Genomic DNA, 26504 nt, shown 5'->3' with positions numbered 1-26504 from the left:
ACCGCTTTTCCCCGCACCCTCGTCTTCTCATCTTTACCGCTTTTCCCCGCACCCTCGTCTTCTCATCTTTACCGCTTTTCCCCGCCCCCTCGTCTTCTCATCTTTACCGCTTTTCCCCGCCCCCTCGTCTTCTCATCTTTACCGCTTTTCCCCGCCCCCTCGTCTTCTCATCTTTACCGCTTTCCCCCGCCCCCTCGTCTTCTCATCTTTACCGCTTTTCCCCGCCCCCTCGTCTTCTCATCTTTACCGCTTTTCCCCGCACCCTCGTCTTCTCATCTTTACCGCTTTTCCCCGCACCCTCGTCTTCTCATCTTTACCGCTTTTCCCCGCCCCCTCGTTCTTCTCATCTTACCGCTTTTCCCCGCCCCCTCGTCTTCTCATCTTTACCGCTTTTCCCCGCCCCCTCGTCTTCTCATCTTTACCGCTTTTACCCGCCCCCTCGTCTTCTCATCTTTACCGCTTTTCCCCGCCCCCTCGTCTTCTCATCTTTACCGCTTTTCCCCGCCCCCTCGTCTTCTCATCTTTACCGCTTTTCCCCGCCCCCTCGTCTTCTCATCTTTACCGCTTTTCCCCGCCCCCCTCGTCTTCTCATCTTTACCGCTTTTCCCCGCCCCCTCGTCTTCTCATCTTTACCGCTTTTCCCCGCCCCCTCGTCTTCTCATCTTTACCGCTTTTCCCCGCCCCCTCGTCTTCTCATCTTTACCGCTTTTCCCCGCCCCCTCGTCTTCTCATCTTTACCGATTTTCCCCAAATCAAAGTTGTGATCGAGTTCTGTCTCGTTGCGTTACGTTTTCAAAACGCATTGTTGCTCTAGGCGTGGAGATGAATCATCCCAGTGATGTGGAAAAGTTTGACTGATGAACAAAGTGTTTCTCCTCCCATTCGTTACTCTGGCAGATGAGCCGATTAAGGGCTGAAGTAAATATCAAAGATGCGGTGGCAGATTGGATACCCTGCTGCTACTGAATCTAGATCTGGACTCCTGCTGGATCTTTTCAAACTGCCAACCAAATCGCTTCAGTAAATAATTGCTGATAATTGGTAGGAACGTTTGTGTATGTGTCTTTCGGTGTCTGGCACGATCGGATGCCATTTGGTTGCTTTGGCGATTTGGATTCTGTGTGTGTGTGTGTGTGTGTGTGTGTGTGTGTGTGTGTGTGTGTGTGTGTGTGTGTGTGTGTGTGTGTGTGTGTGTGTGTGTGTGTGTGTGTGTGTGTGTGTGTGTGTGTGTGTGTGTGTGTGTGTGTGTGTGTGCGTGCGGTGTGTGTGAGAGAGCTGAGTGTCTGTGTACTGATGTGAGACAATCATACAGTGTGTCTGTGCTCCAAGTCTTACGGTATGTGTGCAGACGTGAGTCGCCGTTCAACATGTTCTGCTCTCTGTGTGACTGTTCCTGTGTCTCTGTTTGACTGTTCCTGTGTCTCTGTGTGACTGTTCCTGTGTCTCTGTGCGACTGTTCCTGTGTCTCTGTGTGACTGTTCCTGTGTCTCTGTGTGACTGTTCCTGTGTCTCTGTGTGACTGTTCCTGTGTCTCTGTGTGACTGTTCCTGTGTCTCTGTGTGACTGTTCCTGTGTCTCTGTGTGACTGTTCCTGTGTCTCTGTGTGACTGTTCCTGTGTCTCTGTGTGACTGTTCCTGTGTCTCTGTGCGACTGTTCCTGTGTCTCTGTGCGACTGTTCCTGTGTCTCTGTGCGACTGTTCCTGTGTCTCTGTGCGACTGTTCCTGTGTCTCTGTGCGACTGTTACTGTGTCTCTGTGCGACTGTTCCTGTGTCTCTGTGCGACTGTTCCTGTGTCTCTGTGTGCCTGTTCCTGTGTCTCTGTGCGACTATTCCTGTGTCTCTGTGTGACTGTTCCTGTGTCTCTGTGCTCCAGGCGGAGGGAGAGGACAGCCTGAAGAAGATGCAGCTGATGGAGCTGGCCATCCTCAACGGCACCTACCGAGACGCCAACATCAAGTCACGTAAGGATGACATCACCGCGCCCCTCTCCCTAGGGACGGGGGGGAGGGGGGGGGGGGGCACTGACTGACACGGTAGAACAGCCCTTTGTGTGTCCGGGAGCAATGTAATTCAAACTGCTCCTTTTCGCTCACGACAAGCCCAGGAGCGTTGTGCGGTGCCATGAATTGAACAGAGTGTGCTTTTGGCTTGCCACGTTCAGCGTTCCCCTCAGTGCATTTTTTATTGTTTCTTTAGTTACTTTGGTTTCCCTGCTGTCCTATTGGGTGGCACTCGGGCGAGTTCTTTTAAAGGAGGAAGAGCGGTCTGGCTCTGACTGGGCGTCCATTTTGTGTCGCTGAGGGAGATGCGTGCCTCATTCCAATCGCATGGTGTTTGTGCTGAACAGATCCCAGCCAGCACTGTTGTGCCCGAATCAAACTCCGTGCTAGAGATGAATGGAGGCAATCCTTGAAAACCTCTCTTATATTGTGCTAAATGCTGTGTAGTGGAAGCTAAGTAAGGCCAGTCTGTCGAACAGTTTGTTTATGTAGCTTTTTCTCCGGTTCCTGACTTATCTGATATTCTCTGAGTGTGTCCTATGATATGTGTGATAGATGCTAACTTGTGTTTTGTATCCTCCTTTTTCTTCCACTTCTCTCCACCTCTCCTCCCCCTCTGGTCTCTCCACACACCCCTCCCTCTTCCTCCTCCTCCACCTCTCCTCCCCCTCTGGTCTCTCCACACACCCCTCCCTCTTCCTCCTCCTCCACCTCTCCTTGCCCTCTGGTCTCTCCACACACCCCTCCCTCTTCCTCCTCCTCCACCTCTCCTCCCCCTCTGGTCTCTCCACACACCCCTCCCTCTTCCTCCTCCTCCACCTCTCCTCCCCCTCTGGTCTCTCCACACACCCCTCCCTCTTCCTCCTCCTCCACCTCTCCTCCCCCTCTGGTCTCTCCACACACCCCTCCCTCTTCCTCCTCCTCCACCTCTCCTCCCCCTCTGGTCTCTCCACACACCCCTCCCTCTTCCTCCTCCTCCACCTCTCCTTGCCCTCTGGTCTCTCCACACACCCCTCCCTCTTCCTCCTCCTCCACCTCTCCTCCCCCTCTGGTCTCTCCACACACCCCTCCCTCTTCCTCCTCCTCCACCTCTCCTCCCCCTCTGGTCTCTCCACACACCCCTCCCTCTTCCTCCTCCTCCACCTCTCCTCCCCCTCTGGTCTCTCCACACACCCCTCCCTCTTCCTCCTCCTCCACCTCTCCTTGCCCTCTGGTCTCTCCACACACCCCTCCCTCTTCCTCCTCCTCCACCTCTCCTCCCCCTCTGGTCTCTCCACACACCCCTCCCTCTTCCTCCTCCTCCACCTCTCCTCCCGTGTTTTCCGCTCACTCCAGCTGCCCTTGCCTTCTCTCTTGCAGCGAACGCCCAGGCGCCCCGCATCATCGCCGGCCCCGCCCCCATGCCCCAGAACGCCTTGCGCACTTCCACCCCGGCCGGCCCCACCCTAATGCCCCTGATCCGACAGATCCAGACCTGCATGCCCAACGGCTCGCCCCACCCGGGCGTCATGACCCAGGGTCCCGAGTCGGGCCTCATATATGCTTCGCCGTACGATTACCCCTACACACTGGCCCCTGCCACCTCCATCCTGGAGTACCCCATCGACTCCAGCGGGGTGTTAGGTAAGCATGCGTGCCCCTGCGATTGCCCCGCAGCCCCCCACCAACACCACCACCCCCATGGCCAGTGGAATCCCGCCCCCACGCTGATCCTGCGCCACTCCTCCTAAATACGGCCCCGCCCCCCCATTCACACTTTTGTGACGACCCCCCCCCCTCAGAATAATACCACACTCCCCCGTCTCTCGCCCTCGCCCGCCCCAGCCTCCCAGGAGATACCACTGAAAGAGAGGGGTCAGCAACAGAAAAAAAAAACATTCCAGCTCTTTACTGCATCTTTCTTTTCACTATCATGAGACAATTCTCTCCTCTATAAAGCCCTTTAAGAAATGTGTGCATAAATGAACTGGAAGTTAAGAGCTCTACTGGCTCTGTGATTTGTAAGAGGAGGCGGTTTCATTCGGAAAAGGGTCCTTACCCTCCTCTCTCCCAGTCCCTGCATACACACGCAGCCCTATGGCTTTGAAAAAAGCCACTTTAGAAAATATCATATTACAAACGCGACTTGACTCCATTAAGACAGACTGTACCCAAAGGCACATTGTAAATCTGAACTGTTACCAATGCACCAAAAGGTCAACAGCAGCGTGTCCAATTGGGTTGAGCACATTCCAGACAGCCAGGGTGTCAGCCATTAGCAGCCAGAGTTCCGCCTAAATGTCTGGGTGAAGGGAGAGGGGAGAGGGGATTCTGGATTTTGGGGTGGGGGGTTGGGGGTTGGGTGAGTGAGGCTGGGTGGGTGGGGGTTGTTACTGTAAAGGGGGGGGGGGGGGTCGAGGAGCGGCGGAGCCCAGTGAAGATTTCACCCTGTCTCTCTCTCTTGTGTGACCTATACAGCGTCCTCAAAGGCCGAAGAGCTGCCCCTCTACCTGGGGTTTCAGACCTGTCACTTTCCCATCACTGTGCAGCGAGGAGAGCCCTGCAACCGGCCTCCCTTTTAAAGAAACGTCCCTTCCCTCCCTCTTTCCCTCCACCCCCTCAAACAACACACACCCACCTCCTCATCTCCCTCCTCCCTCCCCGCCACCACACGCTGGACTGGTTGAGGATTGGCCCTCTCTAAGCAACCACAAGCCACAAGGGGAAGCCTCGGCCCTTCCTCTTTTAATGTCTGTTCAAAGTGACGTGTGTGTTACTGATCAACCCTTTTTGATTTCCTGTCCTGATGATGATGATATATTTGTGTATGATGACGAGGGAGAACTGAGCTCCACCTTGCTGCAGACCCCCCTTGGGGGCGCCCCCCTCTCTCTGGGTGTGGCTTGGGGGTGTCCTGAGGGGTAACATGAGGAAGGTGAGGGGTCAGAGGGGGTCGACAGAGAGGGCTTGCGGAGCCAATGGGGGAGATGGTGTGTGTTGGCGATGGGTCACCTGCAGTTAAAGCGTCTAGGCCTCACAGGCTTTATTCACAAAGGGATTTTAGGACATTCTGTCCCGACACTGACAGTCTTAACTTCACTCTTATGAAAAATATTCACAGAATGAGACTTTCAGCTCAAGTGTAGCCCAAACGACAGTCAGTGAGTGAACAACATAGTCCTTTTGTATAACACATTTTTGCATGGACTCAAACGGAGTGTCCTAAAATGGCTTCGGGAATAGGGGCCTGGTGTGTGTTGACAGGAACTCCTGACACTAATTCACCGTTCCCTTCCTTTATTCAATAGGTGTGGCTTTCCCCACGAAAGGCTAAAAGAGTTTCACGGATCCTTACTGAGCCCCTCATCCGATCTGAGTGTTGACACACATGTGCTTTTGTTTCACAGCTGCCTTGAGTGTAATGAACCAAGAGCCGGGCATATAGCAGTCAGACAGACAGACACAGACAGGCAGACAGACACAGACACAGACAGGCACACAGACACAGACAGGCACACAGACACAGACAGGCACACAGACACAGACAGGCACACAGACAGACAGACACAGACAGGCAGGCTCCCTCACTACTGATGTTTACACCGGCCAAACCTCCCCGAAGAGGCACGGGCCTTAACGCCATGCATTATGTGTGAGTGTGTATGTGCATCCTGTACACACATTCATATAAGTATATTTTCGCAGACCTACGGTATGCGACTGTTTCACTGACTGCTATGTCTGGGATTGAAAATCTATACAATACTGTCACGCTTTACTAATCACTTAATTCATTGCCTTTTTTTCTACCTATTCTTTTATTTTTTATTTTATAAGAGATGTTCATTTTTTTTACTACTGCAAATGTGCCTAAAAGCTTTCATCTCTGGGCTTTAACCAGAGAGTGGGTGATCAGTATTATATTTAAAATGAATAACTGAGGAGATGCACTTCCTGATGCTCAACCTGAGATTATGTGACTAGTAAAGCTCCCCTGTGTGTGTATGTGTATGTGTGTGTGTGTGTGTGTGTGTGTGTGTGTGTGTGTGTGTGTGTGTGTGTGTGTGTGTGTGTGTGTGTGTGTGTGTGTGTGTGTGTGTGTGTGTGTGTGTGTGTGTGTGCATAAATGCCTAATTCCTGCAAATTTGTAACAAGGACTCAAGAAAACAATGGATCCTTACAGTCAAGGTTACTCCATAGTCACAAATGCTACTATGTCCAAGATTTCTCCTTGTTACGATGAAGTATATGAGTATAATTTGTGCCTTAACATGTATTTCTAAAGATTTTTTCCTAATTGTGTTACGTGTTTGGTCGTATAAACCTTGATGATATGACGAATTGACTTGATGGAAACGGCGAAGGAGGAAATGACCTAATCCTTGTTTTGGTCATGTTGTTGCAATCCGAGCAGGTGCAGTGACTACTAAGGTTCGAAGGCACGAACTGCGGGTCCATCCTTACCAAAGGATAGTGACCGCAGACCGAGGTTAGTTTAGCTCTTATGCATTTGTGTTTTATTGCCAATGCCTGCTCACTGTTGGTCCTGATCTGTTTTGCAACATGTACAAATTGTTCAGCTAGTCGTTCCGGTTTGTGATGTGATGCAACATACTGCGCACCCTTCCTCGTCGTGGCCTCTGAGAAACATTTATTTGGAATACATTTGTTCTCAGAGTGCGTACGTGGAGGGCTGTACAAGGTGATTCTGAGAACTAGTGACCACAACACAGTAGCCGAATGATGCTTTTGCTATCTAGGTAGAGACACAAACATACACACCTGCATTTAAAACAAAAAAAACTACTCCACTCTATTATTTCGATGACTTTATGAATCTGACATGATGTCGATGACAAATAATGGACGATACCCCTTTATTAAAAAAAGAAGATCAAATGATCTGTATTTTAGTTTCCCCCCTCCGTTCAACGAGGAGGATGCAATTTTATTTCAAATGCACTTAAGTCTTCAGCTTCTTACGTGGATAATGTAGCGTTTTAATCGATAAATTATGTCCATTTGTATTTATTTGTTTGAGGAAATGAATGTTTTGGGAAACTGACCCGTTGTATTGTCAAGGACAACACAGAAGTGTAAAACCTGTCATGTCATAGTTACATTTTTTTAATCTCCCCATTTTTACTACTGTATTTTTTTTTAAGTCTCAACAACGGCGTTATAAGAAAAGAGGGATGGACACGTGGTAGGCTATAGACTGGAAATGGTTTTATTCTGCAGATAAGGTAAACAAACACAACAGTCAGAGCTTTCGCTCTCTAAAGTCCACACGTGTCACACATGTGTTCACTGAATACTGAGAATAACCGAGGCAGTAAACCAGAGAAGAAACCATTTGTCAAATTACCCGAGCAACAAGGAATTTGCGGGATCTGTTCTCTATCAGTGCCTTTTCTCTGTTTTATCCTTATACCCCTGGTGCTTAATACACCAAGTGTGCCTTGTACCCACACTGTGGATCATCACATTTCACTACAGATCATTCCTTGTACCCAATCAAGTGAGTGTTTGCAATGTGCCAGAAAATAGGATGCAAATGCCAATTGAAAAACTGCCTACATGCAGACATTTTTTGGATAAATCAACCTACATTTTAGTACATACGTTGAAGTTGAAAACCCTGTGAAATTTATTCAATTGTAATACTGTTTAAATAAGTCCAGTTCACAAATCACCTTTTTTTTTTTTCTGCTAGATGATGTGGAACAATTAACATATATAATTAACAGTATATGCAAACTGGGTCTAAGGATATTCAGGTTTCGGCACTGTAGCGCTGTCTGTGAATTGCCTCTGAAAACTTGATAGCTCAAATCTGCCCTAAAACAAATAAATGAATATAGAAATAACTGTAATATGGAGTTACTTAAGAAGTGCATATTATGCAAAGGGTATTATTACTAAAAGGTCAAACCTTAATCCATAATGATAATACATGATAATAATGGTAACGGATAGGTTACTGACATTGAATGACAAACCAACATCCGATGAAATCGCACAAAGGTCTGTATTCAATCAACCTCTTCATAGGTTTGGCTCCCACACTCTGAGGAACAGTTTTACACCATTAAAACATTGGTTTATCCAAACATTACGGTAACACAACGTAATATGACGTATCAGTGCGGTTTGGGGGGTTGAACCATGAGGCAGGGGGGATTGAGTGCAGGCCAACCGGCCAAGCCTGTGTGTAAGAGGCAGGCTGACCGGGTGGAAGCAGGGAGGAAGCTAAGATGGCGTCTGAGATCTGGGCTCTTTTTATCAGCTCATATTGGCAAAGCTGTTGAACGGTCTCAAAATAGTAAATACACTATCAAATAAGTACGTCAATTGAGGTCTAGAGATTTACAGTGCCTTCAGAAAGTATTCACCAACGGAATTTAAAATGAATTAAGTTGAGAGGTTGTGTCAGTGATGTAGACAACGCCCCATAATGTCGAGGTGGAATTGTTTTTAGAAATGTTTACAAATGAAAAATGAAAAGCTTAAGTCTAGAGTCAGTCAGTATTCAACCCTTTTGCCTAGTAAGCCTAGTAATAATATGCTTAACAAGTCACATAACAAGTTGCATGGACTATGTGTGCAATAGTAGTGTTTAACATGATTTTTAAATGACTACCCCATCTCTCTACCCCACACATACAATTATCTTTAAGGTCCCTCAGTCGAGCAGTGAATTTCAAGCACAGATTCAACCACAAAGACCATGGAGTTTTTCCTATGTTTCGCAAAGAAGGGCACCTATTGGTAGATGGGTAAAAAAAACAGACATTGAATATCACTTTGAGAATGGTGCAGTAATTAATTGTACACATTTGATGGTGTATCAATACACCCAGTCACTACAAAGATACAGGCCCCCTTCTTAAATCAGTTCCGGAGAAGAAGGAAACCGCTCAGTGATTTCACCATGAGGCTAATGGTGATTTTACAACAGTTACAGAGTTTAATGGCTGTGATAGGAAATAACTGACGATGGATCAACAACATTGTATTACTAACATAAATGACAGAGTGGAAAGAAGGAAGCCTGTAGGAAAAAAATATTGCAAAACATACATCATGTTTAAATAAGGCACTAAAGTAATAGTGCAAAGAAATACATGTTTTTTTCCTGAATACAAAGCATTATGTTTGAGGCAAATCCAACCTAACACATCACTGTGTACCACTCTTCATATTTTGAAGAATGGTGTTGGCTGCATCATGTTATGGGTATGCTTGTCATCGGCAAGAACGAGGGAGTTTTGTAGGATAAAAATAAATGGAATACAGCTAAGCATAGACAAAATCCTAGAGGAAAACCTGGTTCAGCCTGCTTTCCACCAGACACTGGGAGACAAATTCACCTTTCAGCAGGACAATAACCTAAAACAGAAGGCCAAATATACACTGTTGCTTACCAAGATGACATTGAATGTTCCTGACTGGCCTAGTTCAATTTTTGACTTAAATCGGCTTGAACATCTATGGCAAGACTTGAAAATGGTTGTCTAACAATGATCAACGACCATCTTTTTATTTATTTATTTAAACCCGGTAAGTTGACTGAGAACACGTTCTCATTTACAGCAACGACCTGGGGAATAGGTTTAGGGGAGAGAAGGGGGATGAATGACAGCACACTACACAGGGCAATGTCCCCAATCACTGCCTTGTGGGATATTTTTTTTTGGGGGGGGGGGGGGGGGGACAAGAGGACAGAGTCCTACACCACTTCCAGCAGCATCTGGTGTCCTATCTAGGGACTGACCCGGACCAACCTTTCTTAGCTTTTGAGGCAAGCCAGCGGTGGGATGTAGGGTGGTATGCTGCTGGTTAAAGCCAGTGGTGGGATGTAGGGTGGTATGCTGCTGGTTAAAGCCAGCGGTGGGATGTAGGGTGGTATGCTGCTGGTTAAAGCCAGTGGTGGGATGTAGGGTGGTATGCTGCTGGCAAAATGCTCTGGTGGTATCTTGACAGAGCTTGACACATTATTTAAGAATAATGGGAAAATATTGTACAATCCAGGTGTCCAAAGCTCTTAGAGTTTCCGGGTAAGAGTTTTTTTCTCTAAGCTGTAATCGCTGACTCTAACCTGTATTGCACAGGGGGGGGGGGGGGGGGGGGGGTACTTATCTAATCAAGATATATTACTCTTTTATTTCCCATGAATAAATAAAAAATCTTCCACTTTGACATTACAGAGTATTTTGTGTAGATCATTGACAATCTTTTTTTCAATTAAATCCCATTTAATCCCACTTTATAAACACAAGAAAATCTGGGAAATGTAAAAGGGTTTGAATACGTTCTGAAGGCACTGTATACAGTATATCCTATTTAGATTTTCCTCTGGACACTTTACAGTGTATTAGAAAGCATTTTACAACCGCTCTCAACGACACAGTTCTTCAGCTCTTAATACAGTAAGATTTACAATATTTTGTCACTCTGGTAAAGAAGCCTTTCTTCTGTTCTTTACATCTGTTTGAAAAGAGCACAAATCTTATTTTGCACTGAATGATTTTTTTTTAAAGTCAAAAGCATTCTTCATCTCCTCTGCTGCAGTCAGAATGGCAGAACCTCAGACGATGAAATGAAACATATGATCTAAGCTGCATACGTCTTAAACGGACCACTGTGGAGTGGACCGAGAATTATAGGGTCCATTTTGGATGAGAAATTGCCAGAGTGTGAATGCATTTACCAGAAATGTTCCACTTGAGAATTAAAAAAAACAAAAAAAAATGTTTTACTGTAAAGCTTCTTTAAATGTTTTGTTGTTGCAAAGAAAATAGTATTTACTTGTGGCTTCTTGAAATATATATATAAATATATATATAAAATATAAAGCAGGAATGTATATGAAATGTCAGAAATAGCAAGGATTATTCTATAGGGCTATTTGTAGGAAAGACAAATATCCATCATAGCAGCTTTATAGCACCACTTTAGAAAATGTCCTCTATTTTTGAATATATTTTAGGGCTTTAAACAAAAGACAGGACCTTTTCAGTGTTTATATGCAAGTGCATTTTATATTATGTGTCCTGTGAATTGTATATTGTCTCCTAAGCTGAGGGCACTGGCTGAAGTGATGGCTTTGGCATGCTCACAGCTTAACGTTTCATGGCTAGTGTGCTATTTTAGAAAATACCATGTAGTGTTGCTTTGTATCATTAAAGCAAAGATTTTCATGCTTGTTGTAAATAGAAAACATACTTTGAAAAGGCAATAAAAAAATGATATTGAGTTTTTTTTATTTTTAAATGACAAACACCATTTTGGCCTAAAATGTTTTTTTTCCACAGCGGTGTGGACTTCTTGAATTTCTCACTGTAACCTCTCTAAATGAATTCATTCCCAAACAATGAGACTTATTAATATTCACTTCCACCACTACTAGCCGCTTGACTCTTGAACCTCTGAAGTGCTCTAATACTTATTAGCAGTCAGGTAACAATAACTTTACTGACTGTTGTCCACGACTATACCTTCCTCCATCTCGTTTGGATCTTTCCCTCTGCCTAGGATTTACTGTCCGTTTACTTGACTGCTACTAACCATTTAGAACTACTGTAATTGTCTTTTTTAATTCCTTCCTTTTTTAACACGTGAGCTGAAGGGACGGGACTGTCTTTCACGTTATGTAAAATCATGCTTTCATGACTTTACGACATTGTAAGGATATAGATGAGTAGCTCTTGCTGAACTCTTGGATTCAATCAACCCATCATATGAATTGTCCTTTTATCTAAACAAACAGAAGGATTGCATGAATTGTTTTCATTTCTGACAAAGCATATGGAAACATATGGTGTCACGTGTAGATTGGTTGGTCGCAGTTGTGGCGAAAATGCATGGTGGATTGAATGGATGCATGGTATAGCTCTGATTAGTTAAGCCATGTTGTCATCCTGCTGTCGCTAGCTGAGACTAATCTCCTCTTATCTTTTTTCTTTCCTTTCATTTTTGTTTCTCTCCTTTATAATTTGTCTCTCTTTTCTGTTTGTTTGTTTCTTAACACCCCCCCCCCCCCCAGCCGCCACTGGCAACTAACCCCTGACCTTCTGAAATCTTCAACCAATGACGACCTGGCCATTGCCCGCACATCAGTTCTTTGGTAGAAGGGGAAAAAAGCAGCCTTGGCTTGTTACAGTCAGTCAAGGCACAGCTTCTCATCACCTGACTAATGGACACACTACAATGGCTTGGCAGCCCCCTCCTGCCTGCCCAGTCTGCTTATTAGGGGGACAGATACTGGCTCTAGACCTGCACTGAATCATTGTTAAGCAATAAGGTCTGATATGCCCCCTCTTATCCTCCCTGACCGAGTCCCCGCCAAGCAACCCCCAAACACACCACACTCTAAAAAACCCTGGTAACGCCCCGTTGGTCGCCTCCTGAAGATCAAGAAGGATGCAAACCTCCACTCCCTGAACGCCCAAAATCACCGTACCCCCTGGACCTGCCACATCGCCCAGGTGACCTTCCCACTGTCATGGTAACTGAGCTGACTATGAATGTATAGCAGCGTGGTGAGTCCTGCCACCTCTCTCTCTCTCATATATATATATATATATATATATATATATATATCTATCTACCCCTGCCAACTGATGACCCATCTCTCTTCACTGACTATGAAGTCCTGACTATGAGGTCTTTTATGACATGAAGACTGAGGGGGTTTCATTTAAGCAGGACTTGAAGAGAGAATAGGGGTCTATTCAGTCAGACAATCTGCATAGTGGTTGTTTTGGCTGTGTGTCAGAGGTGAAACTGCGTTAGAGCTGTCAAATCCACAAGTGGTTCCTGGCATTATACCCAAAGCGGACATTACCATTGGCTGCACGGAGTCACATTAAGAGAAATTCCATGCAGCCTTGATCACAAGTTCAATCACTGGAATATGAGATGTAATCTACACCTAGAAATTCTCATTTCATTTAATGATTTGGCGTCATTATTTCTATATAGCCTACACTTTCTTCTTCGGCACTTCCTAACTCGAGTGGGATGGGTGTGGCTTTGTGACAGTGATCAAGAGCAGCTGTTCACCAATTTGACAGCTGCAATGCAGTTACACCTCCGACACCGCCAAAACATCCACTGTGTCGGGTGTCGGCTCTCGCCAGTTAACACGTCATCTGATTTCATCTAGGCCCTGGGGTCCAACAGAGAGTTTCAAGACTATAGAAGGGAGAGTACCTGCCCGGTTACCTGGCATTGTCGTTGTTGTTTTTCTGCCATAAAGACATTTCTTTCAGCCAACTGTTTCTTTGAGGATGTAAAAGCCATGCTTGCCTATCTGCTGTACAAATGTATTGAAATTGTAGATACATGTGTAAAAATGGGGGTGAGCACCAATGTGAAGAAAATAGACACTTTTATTACACATGGGTGCTCATGGGAAAGAAAAATATATATATTTTTCAAAAACATAGTCTTTTATACCTTCGACTATTGTAAAGAGACATTTGTAATGAAACCCTTTATGTCATGAAAACTATCCTGTTTTCTTTCTGTGGATGGAGAGTGAAGACCAAAACAACCTTTCATTTTAATTCGGGGTTGAGGATTTAACTGAAGTGTAAAAAAAAAACGACAAAGTGCCTTATTTTACTCATATGGTTTCTGATATCTGAATGTGTCATCAGCCTTTAAGCTGCAGGACAAGTCAGTACACACAGTCTGTCAGCCACTGAGAGATGCCCTGAGACGGAGTCAGTCACCTCTGCCTTGTTGTTACACTAGACAGACACAGTAGGTTCCTTTCCGTAGATACACAAGAGTACTTTTTGGTGGCTCCATAGCACAGAAGGCCGGTGGCAACTTAATTGGGGAGGACGGGTTCATAGTTATGGCTGGAATGGAATAAATGGAATGGTATCGAATACATCAAACACATGGTTTCAATCACAGGAGACTGCTGAGGGGAGAACGGCTCATAATAATGGCCGGAACCGAACAAATGGAATGGTATCAAACACCTGGACATCATGGGTTTGGTGTATTTGATCCCATTCCACTTATTCCGCTCCAGTCATTACCGCAAGCCTGCTCTCCCCAATTAAGGTGCCGCCAACCTCCTGTGGTTTCCATGCGTTTGATGCCATTCCATTTACTCCATTCCAGACATTATTATGAGCCGTCCTCCCCTCAGCAGCCTCCTGTGCTCCATCGAGTAGTAATATCAGTAGTATACCCAGGGCCGGCTCCAGGCATAAGCAACATAAGAAGTCCAACTCGTGCCAGCGTCGCCGTGGGACTCATTGGATTAATATGGGCAAAATGTGTAGAATTGCAGGAAATGAGTTTTAAAACTGCAACAATTTCTCTCTACACCATGGTAAAATTGGTAGAATTGCAGGAAATTAGCTTTAAAACTGTAAAAAATAAAAATACATCTCTCTGGTCCAATGGCATAATGAGTAGAGTTGCCTGAAATGTGTTATGAAATCTCCGCCCCATAGCAAAATCTGTAGAACTGCAGAAAACTTGCTTTAAAACTGCAGCATTTTCTCTACACCCCATGGCAAAATGTGTAGAATTGCAGGACATTTACTTTAGAACGTACATTTGTCTCTCCGTCATCAAGAGGGGGGCCACAAAAAAAAATGTGCCCGCTTGGTGAGGGGGGGGGGCTCCCCCAACCAAATCTCTCTTAGGGCCCTCAAAATGATAGAGCCGGCACTGAGTATACCAATACTGTCCGAGTCAGTGTCTACACAGTCCTATTAATGTCCTAAATGGACAAATAGTATTATGTCTTTGTCTGTTGATGAGGGCCTCAGCTCAGAGTCGCCCAATTGTTATATCCAGTAGTAGTAGCTACTCATGCCAGGACAGTCCCAAGGGTTTTTCTTGACATTCTCCAGATAGTCGAGCATGTCTTTACCTTTCCTTGAGTGGAGGGTCTGTCGTTCTTTATAAATAGACTGTGTTTCACTGTTATACGTGCTGTTCTGGACTGGCCTTATGTAGGAGTTGTCATTGGCATAGACATCCCAGCTGAGCTCTCGACCATGATGTAGTTTTCTAACACCCATCACATGAGTATTGGGTCTGTAGTCTCAGTGACCAGGTGGTAGTTCTAGGTGAAGGGTTTATGTGATTGTGGTAACTAGGTGGTTGACTGTAAAGCCTGTGTGTACTTCCCAGTCTACACCAAAACATTGCTCCACATCCCCTTCTTTATTTACTATGCAACAGAATGGCCTCTAGTGGTTTATGGAGAGTCTCTGTGTCTCAGATTGTGTCTTAATGTGTGTGCCGTTTAGTTTCAGTCTCAGTATTATGTTTCAGACATTGTTCTGTAGTGCAATTGCATATTATTATTATCAGTTATAAATGATGAATTAGTATGTATTCTCAATAATTATTATGATTATGATTATTGTCATACTTATTATTATCATTGTTATTACTAATCTTATTATTATTTACGATAATGGATTGACTTTGAATTAAGACAAATATTTTACAATAAATTGTTATTGGTGATAAAAGAATGGTGGCAAACGAATGGTTTTATTGGTTGTGAGTGAAAACATATCATAGCCAATAAAGCATGGCAATCCCATCCCTTAATAACGTGCATGTTATGCTATTATCAGAGGTTTTTATATGCTATTTTGACAGCATTATTCTTGATCTGGTGTTTTTTTCTGAGTGTGCAAATCAAGCGTGTTGCAGGACTCCATGCTGTCAAACTCAACTGATTCTGTTAGCATTTACTCCATGAATTGTGTGTAACCATACCCAAATTATTGCCTATGAGAAAACAGTATGTCTATTTGCAGCCATTGTTCTAAGTTTATAATGTATTCATGTATTTTTATATCTTATTTTCTATGTGTGTGTAAGACAAAATATTAAATGACTTCTTTACAGATTTGAATTACATAAATGACAAAATCAGCTACATTATTTGTTTCATTTGAGATTCTTTGTAGTTTATTAAATCAGTGTTTCATAATCCTGGTCCTGCTAATTAGAGTTTTTGCCCTAGCACTACACACCTGATTCCACTAATCAACTCATCATCAAACCTTTGATTGGTGGAATCAGTTGTCTGGTGCTAGGGAAAAAAACTCTAATGTGCACCCTTTGGGCACCCAGGACCATGATTAAGAAACACTGCATTAAATTAACTCCTTGACAAAGCCTTATCTCTATTACTGATTCCTCACATTTAAGTTTTTCCTTTCCTCACATTTAGGGATGTTTGGTTGTGGCATGTTTCATTTAGCCAGTATTATTTTAATAAATGTTTCCAAACAGACATATTAACAAAGAACACTTGTTTTATTACCATCCTGAGGGCACTACTTAACTTGAGAGAGTCTGCCTCAAAAGGCTATAGAAGTTATTACCGTATAATGCGATGGTAATTCTCAGCTATGAAACACTATGACACATACATCTAGCTATGAAGTCCTAACCCTCTTACATCATTGGGCCATTTGACTCAATCAAACATAGTAGATGCTTATTTTATGAGCATGTTGTTCTCTCAATAGTTACTGATAAAAATGACCTTACATTTCAGAGTACTTGAAATAGATTTGAACGATCATGTTTAAAAAATAAAAATTAAAAAAATGTTTGAAACTCTTTGATAAACTTCTCATTATCTTCATTTGCCAAAGTATTAATCTGTGTTTTATTTCAAACCCCCATAAAATACCCAAGTTTGAAGGAAATTTGAGGTGTGTCTACGGTCCATGTTTTTCAGCGTGGCTGTATTGACTCGAGTTTTGTACAGTAACCATGGCTACTCCCCTCTGCATCTAGGGTAAAAGATAAATAGATTGACCATCGTTTGTTATGGAAATGCTGTAGCTTGATGAAGGTTTCATATAGAATCCTAGACAATTGGGACATCCCAGAGGAAGAACGTTTTCATTGGCCTAGAAATCTGCACTATTGAGGAGTTTATGGAAAAGTGTGGGCGGGAAATACAAGCGGTGGGTGGCACAATTTTGGTAGGTACAAACCCTAAGGTTCTTAAACAAATGAAACTTGACAACATCTTACTTGAAGAGCTACGTCGTGGCGCAACGAGAAACATTGTATTCCACAACACAGGCTGAAACTTGAAGAGCTACGTCGTAGCGTACTGAGAAACACTATATTCCACAACACAGGCTGAAACTTGAAGAGCTACGTCGTAGCGTACTGAGAAACACTATATTCCACAACACAGGCTGAAACTTGAAGAGCTACGTCGTAGCGTACTGAGAAACACTATATTCCACAACACAGGCTGAAACTTGAAGAGCTACGTCGTAGCGTACTGAGAAACACTATATTCCACAACACAGGCTGAAACTTGAAGAGCTACGTCGTAGCGTAATGAGAAACATTATATTCCACAACACAGGCTGAAACTTGAAGAACAGTGGGAAAGGAGCCTGGTGATTTGACAACGTTGTGTTTGAGTTGTTTACTTATGCAGTGTAGTTTATACAGTGAAGGACACCACAAACTAGGCTTGCGAATGGGTTGTAAAATGACCCCTGATCACTGATACAGAAGCAGAGACAGAACACAGTGTGGCACAGAGGTGGGGTGGATGGCCAATCAATACCCCCTTTCACACTTTCTGACATTGGGAGGCATGAGTGGACATGTAATTGGGAATTGAGGGATTACTATCTGCGGTTATCTCCACAGCATGAAGCTAAAGTCAGTGGAGCATTCCTCAGATGCCCAAATGGCCACCGGGCCATCTCTACTCTCATACACACAACAACAACAACACCACCTCTGGTCTAGCAACCTGCTGTTATGAGACACACGAGAGCTGTTAACATTTTCCAATTTACAACCAATTCTCAACATGGCAACTAGGCTACAAGACTCCCTCCATCACAAGCACACAAATACTTTGGCCAAATCCATACTTGCACGTCCCACCCCTCACCCTTTCTGGGCTATCATTCCTTGTTTCACTCCTCATTCTCTTTTTCCCCTCTCCTCGTCCTCCATTCCGGAGCTTTCTAGGGGAATTGCTATGTTTATCACAGGGCTTAAATTGCCTGGGCTGCAGCGGCCCGCTGCTATGCGCTGATAAGATGTGCTGGGGGCCCCGGCGGCTGTTTGGGGGAAGAAATCACATCTTGTGTCGCCACCAGGTGTTGAGCCACGTAAGTGTTTGTTTTTGTAGAAGAAGAAAAAAAGCTCTGCTCCCAGATCTCTGATTGGGTTGTGGGATTCTGAGTCTCTCTCTCTCTCTCTCTGGGGACAGAGGGGGAGTCAATTATGAAGAGTGTTAAAGTAGATGTGATTCTCTCTGGGCGTCACATTTTAACTCCTGGGGAGGAGAAATGAGAAGTGAAATGTTCAAGTTCACCCTGCCATAGATCAACAGCAGCCATAACAGCAACACTGCCATGCCATGGGGTAGAGGAGGAGGACGAGGAGGAGGAGAGGGTTGGAGCAGAATACTGGAGTCTCCGCTGTGCGGATTGATCTGTAAATTGCTTCTGCCAGACTGCCATGCCCATCAGAAACCCACATGTTATGGAGAAACCATGCTGTGATCATAGCAAAGCTGTGTTCTGTTGTTATCAGGGTCAATGGTACTTTTTCATTGTGTACTTTGTTCTTCTCTGCCATCTATTCCATTCAGCAGAACAGTACCAGACTCTGGCTGTGATACATCCAATATTCTGCCCCAGAGTGGGGATCAATCAGAGAGAAGTACTCATCCCTCTCCTGCTCCGAATCTGCATGAGAGAGAGAGAGTGGTTGAATAATGTTCCCCCTGAATCGTAATCTGCAGACCCCCCCCCCCACACCCTTCGACTCCCATCCCCAACTTGGAGTATGCCCCCCCCACCCCCACCCTCCCAGTCCTACTCCTAATGTAACATAATGCAGTGTGGGGGGGGGGCTAATGAGTATGTAAATGTCCTTAAGGGAGGGTAGGGAGGGGTGGGGAGTCCAGTACAGGCAGTGAGGATGAAAGCAGAGCTTTCAGGGACTGGGTAGAGAGTCCTGGGAGGGCGTTCAGCCGCCACACAGGGATCACCTTAGGAAGGCACAGAGCACTTTGTGACCTTCATGTCGACGCTGCCTGGGATCTTGGTCAGCTTTCTGGTGGCGGCTGGGAAAACTGAAAAGTGATGCATTGCGGCAATACCATAGTACCATTACCAATCCTTACCTCTGTTATCTTATGTTATGGATATACAGTGTCTTTGAAATGTGTCCCCTTGGTGCTCTTTTAAATAAAGTTGAACGTTATGGCAGGGATACTGTTATTTTAACGCAGCAGTCTTTTCAATATTCTCTGTATTCAGTTCGCTTCAGTATTTTATAATGATTTCATCTCCGTCTGTTGTTGCCCTTCTCATTGCCTTTGTGTTCTCCAACCAAAAGAAATGAAACACATCTAAGTGAAGAGGAAAATAATGCCATGAAACACTGTTACCTACAGTCGTGGCCAAAAGTTTTGAGAATGACACAAATATTCATTTCCACAAACTCTGCTGCTTCAGTGTTGTTGGGTATTTTTGTCAGATGTTACAATGGAATACAAAATTACAAAAATGTCATAAGTGTCAAAGGCTTTTATTGACAATGACATGAAGTTGATGCAAAAGAGTCAATATTTGCAGTGTTGACCCTTCTTTTTCAAGACTTCTGCAATCCGCCCTGACATGCTGTCAATTAACTTCTGGGCCACATTCTGACTGATGGCAGCCCATTCTTGCATAATTTGTGGGTTTTTGTTTGTCCACCCGCCTCTTGAGGATTGACCACAAGTTCTCATTGGGATTAAGGTCTGGGGAGTTTCCTGGCCATGGACCCAAAATATCGATGTTTTGTTCCCCGAGCCACTTAGTTATCACTTTTGCCTGATAACAAGGTGCTCCATCATGCTGGAAAAGGCATTGTTCGTCACCAAACTGTTCCTGGATAGTTTGGAGAAGTTGCTCTCGGAGGATGTGTTGGTACCATTCTTTATTCATGGCTGTGTTCTGAGTGAGCCCAATCCCTTGGCTGAGAAGCAACCCAACACATGCATGGTCTCGGGATGCTTTACTGTTGGCATGACACAGGACTGATGGTAGCGCTCACCTTGTCTTCTCCGGACAAGCTTTTTTCCGGATGCCCCAAACAATCGGAAAGGGGATTCATCAGAGAAAATGACTTTACCCCAGTCCTCAGCAGTCCAATCCCTGTACCTTTTGCAGAATATCAGTCTGTCCCTGTTGTTTTTCCTGGAGAGAAGTGGCTTCTTTGCTGTCCTTCTTGACACCAGGCCATCCTCCAAAAGTCTTCGCCTCACTGTGCGTGCAGATGCACTCACACCTGCCTGCTGCCATTCCTGTACTGGTGGTGCCCCGATCCCGCAGCTGAATCAACTTTAGGAGACGGTCCTGGCGCTTGCTGGACTTTCTTGGGCGCCCTGAAGCCTTCTTCACAACAATTGAACCGCTCTCCTTGAAGTTTTTGATGATCCGATAAATGGCTGATTTAGGTGCAATCTTACTGGCAGCAATATCCTTGCCTGTGAAGCCCTTTTTGTGCAAAGCAATGATGACGGCACGTTTTTCCTTGTAGGTAACCATGGTTGACAGAGGAAGAACAATGATTAAACCACCCTCCTTTTGAAGCTTCCAGTCTGTTATTCAAACTCAATCAGCATGACAGAGTGATCTCCAGCCTTGTCCTCGTCAACACTCACACCTGTGTTAATGAGAGAATCACTGACATGATGTCAGCTGGTCCTTTTGTGGCAGGGCTGAAATGCAGTGGAAATGTTTTTTGCATTGCAAAGAGGGACTTTGCAATTAATTGTAAATCATCTGATCACTCTTCATAACATTCTGGAGTATATGGAAATTGCCATCATACAAACTGAGGCATCAGACTTTGTGAAAATTAATATTTGTGTCATTCTCAAAACTTTTAGCCACGACTGTACATGTGTAGAGTGTGCTGAGCAGAGCTCCCCTTCTCCGTATTTAGCCAAGATTTTGATTTGAATGTGGCTGCAGGGAGAAGTTGTAGCCTTAACATCACCTAAATGAGAGGGAATGAGTTCCACTTGATTGTGAGAGTGAGTAATGAGCTATTTACATATCTAATAGTTTTTCCCTTTTGCACTTGCTAGTTTTCACCTCATCCGTATCGCAGAAGTTTCACGTTACAGCGTGATTGAAATGTAGAGTTAATGTTCCCGCGTTAGCGCAGACTGCATTCACGGTAATCGCTGCATATGTAAGGTCAACCCGGGAATTACCTTGAAATTTCCATTGTGCAATATGTAACGTTTCAACGATACAGACAGAATAGAGCCGTAAATATCAGGGATTGGCACAATGCACCGCCACCTATATAAGTAAGCATATAAAACGGGGGGTAATGCAGTTGAAGTCGGAAGTTTACATACACCTTAGCCAAATACATTGAAGCTCAGTTTTTCACAATTCCTGACATTTAATCCTAGTAAAAATTCCCTGTCTTAGGTCAGTTAGGATCACCACTTTATTTTAAGAATGTGAAATGTCAGAATTATAGTATAGAGAATGATTTATTGTTTATTTTCCTTAAGCCATTTTGCCACAACTTTGGAAGTATGCTTGGGGTCATTGTCCATTTGGAAGACCCATTTGCGACCAAGCTTTAACTTCTGACTGATGTCAGGACTGATGTTGCTTCAATATATACACATAATTTCCTCATGATGTCATCTATTTTGTGAAATGCACCAGTCCCTCCTGCAGTAAAGCACCCCCACAACATGATGCTGCCACCCCCGTGCCTCACTGTTGGGATGGTGTTCATCGGCTTGCAAGCATCCCCCTTTTTCCTCCAAATATAACGATGAGTTTGAGTTTGAAGGTAGGCCTTGAAATACATCCACAGGTACACCTCTAATTGACTCAAATTATGTCAATTAGCCTATCAGAAGCTTCTAAAGCCATGTTGTCACAACTTCTACCGAAGTCGATGCCTCTCCTTGTTCGGGCGGTGCTCGGCGGTCGACGTCACCGGTCTTCTAGGCATCATTGATCCATTTTTCATGTTCCATTGGTTTTGTCTTGTCTTCCTACACACCTGATTTCAATCCCATTCATTACCTGTTGTGTATTTAACCCTCTGTTTCCCCTCATGTCCTTGTCAGAGATTGTTTGTTGTTCAGCATTCATGTTGTTTGTATTGGTGCGTGACGGGTCCTCTTACCCACTTTGTTTTATTGTATTTCATGGTTATTTCATGTATTTCATGGTTATTTCATGTATTTCATGGTTATTTCATGTATTTCATGGTTATTTCATGTATTTCATGGTTATTTCATGTATTTCATGGTTTGTTTTCAAGTTATTAAACAACTCCATTCCGCTAAGTTTGATTCTCCTGCGCCTGACTTCCCTGCCACCTATACACACACGACACTGACACATCATCATTTTCTGGAATTTTCCAAGCTGTTTAAAGGCACAGTCAACTTAGTGTATGTAAACTTCTGACCCACTGGAATTGTGATACAGTGAAATAATCTGTCTGTAAACAATTGTTGGAAAAATGACTTAGTAGATGTCCTAACCGACATGCCAAAACTATAGTTTGTTAACAAGAAATTTGTGGAGTGGTTGAAAAACAAGTTTTACTGACTACAACCTAAGTGTATGTAAACTTTCGACTTCAACTGTATGTTGTTTGTTTGTTCTTCCTGTCTGTAAGGGTATTGAGTTGAGAGTGGGGAATGAGCCAGGTTCATGGGGAGACAGGTTTTGCATTATTACTGTAATCACACCATGCAGACTTGTTGAGGACACAAGGGAACAAAGAATGGATGACGATCAGAAGTATAGATAAATACAGGTCAATGGAAAAGATAAGGAAAATACTGCATGTCAGTCATTGCACACATCAAAATGAATGATTAAACAACTGCTACAAGACAAACTCTTTCAGCTGAACGTGTCCAGCTCCATCTGTCAGTGGATCACTGACTTCCTGACCAAAAGGACGCAACACCTGAAGCTGGGAAAATACCTTTCGGACTCTTTATCCCTCAGCACCGGAGTGCCGCAAGGATGCGTGCTCTCCCCTCTACTCTACTCATGCTACACCAATGACTGCACCTCTAACAACGCATCTGTCAAACCTCTCAAGTTTGCAAGTGACCCCACTGTGGTCATTCTCATCACCAATGGCGATGAGTCCATGTGCTGTGGAGAGGTCGACCGGCTTATGGCCAGGTGCAGTCTCATTAATTTGGAACTCGTGGAAATGGTGGTTGACTACAGAAAACTCCCCCTCCCCCCACCATCTCTCCCCCCCTCGAGATTGAGGGCATGGCTGAATCATTCAAATTCCCGGGACCATCATCTCCCACAACCTCAAATGGGAGGACAACATCACAACGGTCACCAAGAAGCCACATCAGCAGATCCTGATCCGGTTTAATGCATCAATCATTTAGTCCATCCTCATCTCCTCCATCACCGTCTGGTTTGGGTCTGCATCTGCCCGCTGCAAGGACAAACTGCAACAGATTGTCCAGTCTGCAGAGAGGGTCATTGGCTGCAAACCTGCCCTCCATCGGTGTCCTGCACTACTCCAGGGCAAGGAAGCATGCAGGAAAGATCATCGCTGACCACTTCCATTCCAGTCACCCCCTCCTCCAAAAATTTACTTCTGACCAAAACTTCCCCCCAACTGGATGTCTGGCCCATAGAGACTAAAGGACTATGCACTCTATGCTGGACACCACATCAAGCCAGCTCTGAACTGTACACAAAATAACTGCAATATAGTGCATTGCACTCTGTATATCAACCGTATACCCACTATAGAGTGTATATCTGCTCATTCTCTAATAGCTCTGTGCTCACTCTACCTAGTTGTATATAATGTTTGTAAACTTTGTTGAAACTCCGCTGTCTGTATTCTGTCTGTAAATGTTGTTGATCACTAGCAGCACCATATCACCAAGTAAAATATGTGTATTAAATGTACTTGGTGATGTAAAGGGGATTCTGATTCAAAAACATGCATTTTATGTTTCTCTACTGTCATGTGGTAACAAGTAGCATTCAGTATTAAATGAGGGAAGTGAATGAATAGGTCTGTATACCACTCCACACTGAGCCCTGAGTGAGCACATGCTGGATCTGACTTAAAACTCTTTTGTTTAAAGAAAAGGCCCATAAATGAGGGCTTACAAATTTGTCTTCAAGGTGTCCAAATTCTTGCTGATCCGACCCCCCCCCCCCCCCTCTCTCTCACACACACCATCTCCTCCTCATGTCCTCCACACTAGTCTCAAAGAGGAACTGACGACCTACAGCACTGTGTTCCCGTTTCCATAGAGACCAGTGCCTCACTGGGGTCCCAGGGACTGGGCTTTAACTTCATCTTTTTTTTTCATTGGTGGGCTCCCAATAATGACACAGGAAGGGAACAGTGTGTGTGTGGGGGGGGGGGGGGGGTCTAGGAACCCGAGATGGGGCAGAGAGAAGAAGCAAGCAACAACAACATTCAGAAATGCATTCATAATGACATCACTACCATTTCCCACAGCCGTTCTCATAGAGGGAGCCCTCTGCCTTCATTTATTGGCTCGGAGTTGGCTTTTCAGGAGCCCGGGAGGCCATCTCTCCCCTCATCTCAATGCCCTTTTTGTTTGCGGAACAGAGAGCTCGTTTCTAGGGCCACAGAAAAGCCTGGGTAATTTAGTTTGGGGTTGCCAGGAAGTCTGAGTCCTCTAGCCTGGCAACAATGGCAAATGTTATTGGCTCACTTTGAGGGCCCAGAAACTCCACAGCTGCAAATCCTGAATTCTAATAGAAACTATTTTTTTCCCCTCCCACTCTCTCTCTCTTTCTCTGTCCTTACAAATTCCTTCACCCCTCCATCTCGAGTGATTGTAGAGTAGCCCGACAGAAAAAGAGGAGCACTTTTCTGGGCTGTGTGGGTCCCCTAGAGGTTTAAGTGCGCAATAGTTGTTTGATTTAAATTGCTGTCTGCCTGCTAAATGTGACAGAGTTTGTTGTCTGATAAGCTGTGCCCATATATAAATAAATACACTTGTAGTTAATATTTATGTAACAGACATGAATCTACATGTAATCTAATCTATGAATCTGCCTTCAGAGGGTATTCGCATACCTTGACTTTTTGTTGTGTTACAGCCTGAATTTAAAATGTAGATGTTTTGTCACTGGCCTACACACAATACCCCATAATGTCAAAGTGGAATTATGTTTTTCAAATTTTGTACAAATGAATTAAAGGTGAAAAGTTTAAATGTCTTGAGAAATAAGTATTCAACCCTTTTGTTATGGCCTAAATAAGTTCAGGAGTAAACATTTGCTTAACAAGTCACATTTCATGGACTCACTCTGTGTGCAATAACATGATTTTGGAATGACTACCTCATCTCTGTACCCCACACATACAATTATCTGTAAGGTTCCTCAGTCGAGCAGTGAATTTCAAACACAGATTCATCCACGAAGCCTCGCAAAGAAGGGCACCTATTGGTATATGGGTAAAAATAAGAATATATAAATAAGAATTTGTTCTTAACTGACTTGCCTAGTTAAATAAAGGTTAAAAAAAAAACAGACATTGGATATCTTGTTGAGCATGGTGATGTTATTAATTACACTTTGGATGGTGTATAAATATACCCAGTCACTACAAAGATACAGGCGTCCTTCCTAACTCAGTTGCTGGAGAGGAAGGAAACCGTTTAGGAATTTCCAATGCAGACTTTAAAACAGTTACAGAGTTTAATGGCTGTGATAGGAGAAGAATACAAATGGATCAACAACATTATAGTTACTCCGCAACACTAATAATTGACAGTGTAAAAATATTCCAAAACATGCATCCTGCTAGCAACAAGGCACTAAAGTAATACTGAAAAGAAACATGGCAAAGCAATTCACTTTTTGTCCTGAATAGAAACTGTTATGTTTGGGGCAAATCCAATACAACACATTACAGTTGAACTTTTATTTGTTTTCATTTTATTGAATTTCAAAACATACAATCTTCCTGCAGTGAAGCCACTCAACATTAACATTAGGGAAAGGGGGATACCTAGTCAGTTGTACAACTGAATGCCTTCAACTGAAATGTCTTCCGCATTTAACCCAACCCCTCTGAATCAAAGGTGTGGGGGGTTGCCTTAATCGACATCCACGTCTTCAGCGCCCATTACATTCAGTCATCTAGCAGACTCTCCCATCCAGTGCGACCCACAGGAGCAACCAGGGTCAAGCGCCCCACCCAAGGGCACAAGGACAGATTCCCCACCCAGTCGAACCGGGGACCCACACCAGTGACTTCTCGGCCACCGGCCCAAGCTCCCAACCGTCAGGCCACCAACCATCCAAGATCCCCCCCACAGTTCCCCTCGAGAGCTGCCCCTCAACCATCCAAGCCCCCCCCCCCCCCAACTCAACCCATCCCACCCATCTCTGCTGGCCACCCTCTTTGGATTTCTACGCACCATATATCTTTCAACTATGCTGTGATGT

The 26504-nt window shown here is 44.3% G+C and overlaps 1 protein-coding gene across 4 annotated transcripts in view; it reads left to right on the top strand.

Annotated features, from left to right (window-relative positions):
- LOC109899645 (protein quaking-like) overlaps positions 1 to 15773 on the top strand; it is a 110448-nt gene extending 94675 nt beyond the window's left edge. Inside the window, exons 5-8 of one of the 4 annotated variants that reach the window (XR_004211634.1) lie at positions 1875 to 1962; positions 3337 to 3624; positions 4459 to 6469; positions 12029 to 15773. Coding sequence is in view for 3 of the 4 variants with exons in the window: in XM_031835827.1 (XP_031691687.1) it covers positions 1875 to 1962; positions 3337 to 3731 (483 nt within the window). In the remaining variant the exon portion in view is untranslated. Of the gene's footprint in view, positions 1 to 1874; positions 1963 to 3336; positions 11239 to 12028 lie in introns of those variants that run through there. The other 3 variants (XM_031835829.1, XM_031835828.1, XM_031835827.1) reach the window with 3 other exon arrangements.
- Positions 15774 to 26504: the final 10731 nt, after the last annotated feature.

This window comes from Oncorhynchus kisutch, linkage group LG11, assembly GCF_002021735.2.
Source record: "Oncorhynchus kisutch isolate 150728-3 linkage group LG11, Okis_V2, whole genome shotgun sequence".
Classification (NCBI taxonomy): domain Eukaryota; kingdom Metazoa; phylum Chordata; class Actinopteri; order Salmoniformes; family Salmonidae; genus Oncorhynchus; species Oncorhynchus kisutch.
The sequence above is the reverse complement of the archived record's forward strand: the minus strand, read 5'-3'. Positions and strand labels throughout refer to the sequence as shown.